Genomic DNA, 7,249 nt, shown 5'->3' on the forward strand with positions numbered 1-7,249 from the left:
TTCCCACCCTAACCAAAAGAAAACTGTACATCTATGACAGGTGTGGTGAATGTGTGCACATGAAGAGTTGACAGAAAGCTTGACCTTCAAGGTTAGAGATATGCAAAGCAGGACAAGATGTTTTCTTTAGTTCAGACAGCTTCTATTTGCTTATTTTTTCTGATGACTCTGGGGGCTATAACCCACCAACTAAGTAATACTGATACAATCCATAAGTGAACAGCTAAAATGTACTTGCAGTACAACTCATTTCACAACTGTTGTTCCCAAGACACATGAACATTTCAAGGCAAACTGCAACCAAGTTGTACTGTTTTGTGCAATCACAAGAGGACTACAGGCAAATTATAAAAAAAAAAAGATCAACACTGATACCAGTTCCAGCTTTATATTTATTATACTTTGGAGATAATTTACTGTGTGCATATCAGGATTTCAGATACCAAACAAGGTTATGACAAATTCTTATGACACACCACTTTGAATTAAAGGGATAAAATTTTAAGCTGACCTTTAAAATGGTTGACTTCTGCTCTTTTTTCTGATTCCTAAAGGCTGAATGTATTCCAGTTTTCCTACTTGATTTTCCCTCAGAATTATCAAAACTATCCAAAGCAGTCTTCCAGGCTCTCACTGAAGAAGCTGCAGCTGATTTCCAAATATTCCTTACCCCTTCCCCAAGAGCTCCAACAGTTTCAAATCTTCAGGCATGGAAGTTCTCTCTCCAACTTGTTTTCTGGATGCTGAAGTCATACAAAGCCTGGAGTTGTTTACTTTTCAGGACTTATGCAAACCTTTTAAGGTAGTTATTACACCAGTGTGATGTACTTGTATTGGGCATTTAAACAAGTCAAGCCACAGAGCTGTAGACAAAATTTCTTGAAATACCTTCCCCTCTCATTTGCTATTTCACTTTGACTCATAATGACCTCCTTTCAACAATTCTATCAGTCTTCCAGCCTAGACAGGCTTTTAAACTTCAACATTAAAACACAGTAAGAGAATGAAGCAGGAAAAATGAACACACTTTGAGCCTTTACACAATAAAAAGCAAAGAAGGGCACAACTATTCTCTCCCACCCCCTTCACAGATTATTTTTAAATGACAAATGCAGACAGTGTTTTGTACAAATATACGTAGCGGCAGGAGTCCCAAAGCCTAGAACACTGTGAAAATATAAATCTCAAGCATAAAAATTGCACTAAGTAACTGCAAAAATAAAGTTTCACTTTTTAAAAACATTTTGATCAAAGCTGAAGCAAAGCAAAGCAAACATTAAAACTTGAATGATTCTCACTTCATTGCAACTCACATTAGAATAACAAATTTTAAAATTAAAATACTGAATCTTTTTTTTGGACAATAAAGATGCTGACTATAGCCATCAATGGGAATGCTGCATCTATACACACCAATGGTGTGAACCCTAGGGTCAGTGTATTTCAGCAAAAAGGAAACTTACAACTGATCTGTTTTATTCTTCGTTCCAAACGTTACTGATGACCATGTTTAGCATCAGGTATTATGTTAGACTAGCACGACAGAAAGGAAAAAGACTAATTTCTTCAAAACAAGGTTCATCTTTTGCCAGAGCTATTATAGGCTAACAATTCCACTAGTGCAAGACTGTATTTTTTTTTTTTACCTGATTAAATGAAATCTCATAAATGTCACAATTTTTAAGAACACTCATACAAAACTATTCTTTTAATTTTCCTTTTTAAAAAAGTGCCACATACCAGACTTGTACTAAAAAAGGTACAAACTAATGGAAGACTGTCTGTCTCCATCTCTTGTCAACCAGAAAAGGCCAAAGTGATTCTTTGATTCCAACTCGAAATGGTGTCCTTTGACCTATGCCCAGCATCTCTAGCCTGGAACAGTCGAGCTGAGCATTTCTTGGACGAAGAGCCCCCACTACAGGGCTATCAGTAATCTTTAAAGAAAGGAAAAGAAGATACAGTTACAAAATACAAACAGCGGCCTTTATGTAACAATGAACAGAGGCATACCCTCAGATTTCATGGCTGCTTCCAGACTTGGGAGAAGTGCTTTACCAGAAAAAGCAGTGCATTACAAAGACACTGCAGAGATGTGTCCAAGTAATGTGCTGCTGCTTCTAGGCATGTGCTGGGCTCAGCGCAGGAGCACACCAAATTTAATGATTTCCCCACCCCCATGTCTACAAGCAGCCTGTTTCTCCAACTTCAGCTGCATTTAAAATCCATTTCCCCCCTTGTCTAATATGATAAGAATGAGCACAGAGGAAATAAAAGGCCATTCATACAACCCCATTCCTTGAAGTTTCACAAAGTGTAAAAATTTTATTACCACACACCATATATGGCTCGTTTTGAACTGAGGGGAAAGGCCTCCGCCTGCCACTCACCTAGATAGATACATATGCACAAGTACTTAATGATCTATTAACTCAAAGGCGTCAAAGATATGGTCCACGGGCCAAATTCAGCCCTTAGAGCTGTACAATCTGTAACACAGGTCTTGGACCTACCCCATGGGCTGCACGTAGCACATATAGACCCTGGCACCAGCCCCAACCCCACATGTTGTATGCAGTATGTACGTATAGCCAGTCTGACATGTCCTGCACGTGGTGGGGGGGGGGGTTGGACGTGGCACCGTAAGCACTGCACACAGCATAAGGGGCTAAGTTCAGGGTGTGCACTGCACGTGTGGTGCTCATGCCAGTTTGGCCTGGGGCACCAGCTTTGGGGCTGGTCTGGATTGGGCCTACAGGACTTGCACTTATGTGGCACAGGGCTCAGCGAGCTACATGCACTGCACGTGGCATGGGAACCAGCATAGAGCAGGCCCCATGAACCACAGCCAATACATGGAGCCAGTCCAGTGTAAGCACATCGTGCAGTGTACAGCTCATTCTAGCTCCTTGCATGAGTCCTGAACTGGGGCCAGAGTGCACTGCATGCAAGGCTGGTCTGGGTACACATGCCAGACCTGTCTCCAGTATGTGGGACTGGGCTGTTGAGCCCACAGACTGCCCTGTGCCCTTCATCCAGCTCAGAGGGCCAGATGAGTTTGACACTCCTACACCAATCAATAATTATTTACTGCCATTTAAAAATCAAAACTCTGCTAAGTCTATATTTTATCCTATTTCCTAAAAAGTGATCAGGAAAGCAGGAGTTGTGGACACGTGACAAGGAGCATCAATTTAGAAGTGAAAAATACTTCATCTCTCTATTTTTTTTTTTTCCCTCCTTAAAAGGCAGCAGAACCTGGTCTAGCCATTATGACTCCTGAGGAGAAGCAATTTGAAAAAAGATCTCAGACCAATCTATTATGTATAATATTTTCAACCAAATCCCTGAACTTGGGAAGTAGACTTGTACTTAACTTAGTCTAGCACTTCCAATACAACCTCAGAACTTACATGTCGAATTACTAAATGAACGTATCAGTAAATTTGTAGCCCAGTCTAGGCATGATACTTGCCAATTTTTCCTTAGAACTTTGAGGAACGAGATTGTTTAGTTGAAGTTTGTGTTCAAAGAAGCACACTTAAAAATTAAATCCACCACTTCAAATGCCCCTGGATAATCCTCAACATTGAAGCTCTAAAAACAGACCATTTGAAAAGCAAAAACGGTAACTTAAATATACAGACAACACAAAGACAAAATATCTTCAAAGTTTTCAAGATGTAGGCTTCCTTTAAAGAAAAAGGAGAAGCAAAAATGAGTTACAGGTTTATTAATTACGAAGTGGACCTGCTCCTAAGCGTGTCATGTAATCCGTGAAACTACGGTATGCCAAGTCAAGTCTATAAACTGAATTAGAAGTTGGCTAGCTATCTCCTGTTTGTTTTAAAATTCTAGAAGACTCGGCTACAGGTAGCTGCCTCTTAATAGTCAGAGACTTCCACAACTGGAGGTACAATACTTATAGGCAACTTCAGCCCCATCATGTCTGGTAAGAAGTTAGAATGCAGACAGCACTTCCATGGGACAGAATACATCTGACGTCCTTAGAAGGACAGTGACAACTTGAGAATTTGTGAACTCCTGCTTTTGTAGAACTAGGACAATTAAACTTGAATATTCAGTGTACAAACAGTTTTCAGTGATTCAGAACTTTCTATACCTCCATACAGATTGAACAAGAGAACTTACTGGTCTCAAATGACTGCTAGGAAGATTGAAAGCATCTGCAATAGCACATGCCATTTCATACTTGGTCATCTGTTCATTACCAGACCAGTGGAATGTTCCTTTTACTGAAGGATCCTAGGAAATAAAAACAAATTATGAGGAATGAGGCACACTTACACTAACCCCTTGAAGACTAGGGAATCTTATTCTATTGATCCTATCTTCAAATACACACATTTCTGGGGACAATTTCAAGCCCCATAATGTATTCCAGGGCCAATATATTTAGAATCCTACTGGGATACAGTTCCCCAGACATCTTGTTTGCTATATGGCCTTCTCAGATGAAGCAGTGAAGAAAAACAAAATAAAACTGTGACCATCACCTTATTTATTTTAGTGGCAAAGTAGTAAAATTAAATTGGAGTTTAAATGGCTGCTGAACATACTTAAGTGACAAAAAAAATGGTATAACATGTCTCTACTCCCTGCCAACCTCACAGCAGTGAACCTCTGGATACTGATCCTATATTATGCACTTTGTACCCAGGCAATCAATCTAGAACCAAAATTTTGGATTTGGTTTCAGCACTTAAACTTCCCATTATGGTAGAGGCTATAAAAAAAAAAAAAAATCCAAACAAAAATAACCCTCCCCCAACAAAATTAGTTAGCCTGTTTCTAGCCTAGAGGAGGCTTGTTTTCTGAAACTCTCACCAGCATTCTCTTCTCTGCTAGCTGTCGGCAAACACTGGCTACATCCTTGACGTTAGTGGGAAATCTCTGTTGCCAATGGTCCATATTGGCCGATTTATTACTATACTGCACTTTATCAAATATAATAGTCACAGCGCTCTCATCCAGCCTCTCTACCTCTCCATATAAAATAGGAATTCTAAGCACCGCAGCACCTAAAGGGGGAAGAGAAAAAAAAAAAAGAAAATCTTAAGAAAAATGTAAAAAGCAATTTATGAACACTCGAGTAAACAATGTCTTGAAAGCAACCTGAAGAAAATTTAGAATTATCCAAGAAAAATTAACAAGTGTTTTAGGAGTATGGTAAATCTCATACCAATATAAAAGACTCAAAAGAAAGTGATGGCATTAACCATACATTTTTGCAAGTTTGTTACCGTGTCATCCGATTATTCTAGAATATTAAGAATTCATGTAAAAGTGAGAATTTTGTATTCAGTAAATTAACACTGGTTAAGGTTATACCAAATTTGCATTCATTGTTCTTTATATTGCTTAAATATTTATCCAGAACATTTATAAAAACAGAGAACAGTAATTTGACAAGATAAGCCAAGAGCTAAAACTGCTTACAAAAAAATAAATAAAAAAAAAAAGGCAGACCTTCTAGAAAACATCTCAACTTCCTCAGGATAAGACTGAGGAAAAAAGAGAGATTCCTAGATTAGCTTCTGGAGCATTTGGAACCACAAAAATACTGACTGAAGATGCTGGTAATAAGTATAAGCACACATTCAAAGCAATTCCCCAAATAAAGATCATCAAAACTGCAAGAAGCCCTTATAGAGGAGTAGCATTCAGGATGTGCTGCTTACTTGCCAAAGAGAGAGAGAAATAACTTGTTGTTTCTAACTTAATTTCTACATTTCGTGCACTCATTTCATATATTTTTAAGAGATATTACTTTCCAGTAAGTACACCTAAAGAAGTAAAAATCATCCAGCAAAGCCAAGCAAAAAGCTGTTAATAACCAAGTGCATAGGAGATGGGTATACTAAATACTTCAAATCAGAAAGCAAGCCGAAAGCCCTGTAAAAAGGAGGTCTAGTATTTGGGTATATAGACTCTTGTTTTAAAGAGTTTGGGGGCTTTAACTGAAAAAGAGAATAGGGAATCACTTTATTACTGAAATTTTATGGGCACTAAATAGAATAACCATTTCTTACAGGGAACTATGAAAGTGGAGAAAAAAAAAATACTATTACAGAAGGAATCAAATATTTTAGTAAATGCACTGAATTAAGTTAACTTAAGAGGCTACCCTTCCACAGTTTAAAGCCCAGGAAAATTTGAAATCATGAGTAGTTTTCTTGGGGAAAAATGGGAAGGGGCAGGGGGTGAAAGAAACAAAGACCAGAACCCAAGCTAGATTTCTTTTGGTACCAAGAGAATTACCATTTGCATTGAATAGGTCAGTTTTTGTTTCTAAAAAGCTTCCAAAAGGCTGTGGCAGTAGAGGAAGACTGAAGATTATGTATTTAACAACACACAAGAAAAAGAACCCACCCCCCCAAAAAAACAAGACAAAAACAAAAAACTAAACCAAAAGTAACAACACATCTTGGTAGGTCTGGTATTCCTCCTAAATGAAAGTGAAAAGGTATATAAACAACGTTGCCAGCAAGCTAGTAGTTAATAGCACCATTTGCAATAAGCAACGTTATTGCTTAAAAAAGATTTTTCCAGGGAAGCTTGATTGATGTTTTTTATTATAGGATCACTAAGTTAGTGACTGAAAGGGTGATCTACATACTTGAAATTTGTTTATTGATTGATTGTTGCATGTTTTAAAATACCTTTCTTGAATGCAGTGTAAAATTTTAAATGACATTAAAGGCTGGTGATCATTGACTGAAAGACCATAACCAAAGTTACAAAACCAAAGCCAAGTTTAGTTGAAGAAGGGGTCTTGCAATATACCATATGTACCTGAATTTGGTCTGGTCTTATCTTCATTACCAGTCTAGAAAAGGGAGCAAACAGCATCTTAATGAAATTCAGAGAACACTCCAAATTGGGCAATGTTGTGAATAAGATACGTAAAAAACAAATGGTTGAAATAAACATTCATTTAAATGAAATAAGAAATAAAAAATGTTTACATTGCTTAAAAAAGAGTTGAGAAACTGATGTTAAAACCTAGTATAATATTTGAATAGACTGTTAAAAAGGAGAGTATGTGTACTACACCCAAGTTTAAAAGAAAAATCAAGGCACTGAACTGGTAGAATAATTTGCTGACCTGCCAAACCACTGTCCGATAGTAATAGCTTTTTGTGGGTGGCAAGGCTATTTTCTTTATTCAGCTTTCCTCAAAAAGCAGGAATGCTTATTTTCTTTTTACAAGCAAAAAAAAAAAAAA

The 7,249-nt window shown here is 37.6% G+C and overlaps 1 protein-coding gene across 1 annotated transcript in view; it reads right to left on the reverse strand.

Annotated features, from left to right (window-relative positions):
- Window positions 1-374: 374 nt before the first annotated feature.
- MAT2B (methionine adenosyltransferase 2B) overlaps window positions 375-7,249 on the reverse strand; it is a 23,178-nt gene continuing 16,303 nt past the window's right edge. The window contains exons 5-7 of the mRNA XM_019534875.1: window positions 4,849-5,042; window positions 4,153-4,266; window positions 375-1,937 (exon numbers count right to left, since the gene is read on the reverse strand). Of these exons, the coding sequence (XP_019390420.1) occupies window positions 1,767-1,937; window positions 4,153-4,266; window positions 4,849-5,042 (479 nt within the window). The 3' untranslated portion in view covers window positions 375-1,766. The remainder of the gene's footprint in view (window positions 1,938-4,152; window positions 4,267-4,848; window positions 5,043-7,249) is intronic.

This window comes from Crocodylus porosus, unplaced genomic scaffold, assembly GCF_001723895.1.
Source record: "Crocodylus porosus isolate Cpor-Errol unplaced genomic scaffold, CroPor_comp1, whole genome shotgun sequence".
Lineage (NCBI taxonomy): Eukaryota > Metazoa > Chordata > Crocodylia > Crocodylidae > Crocodylus > Crocodylus porosus.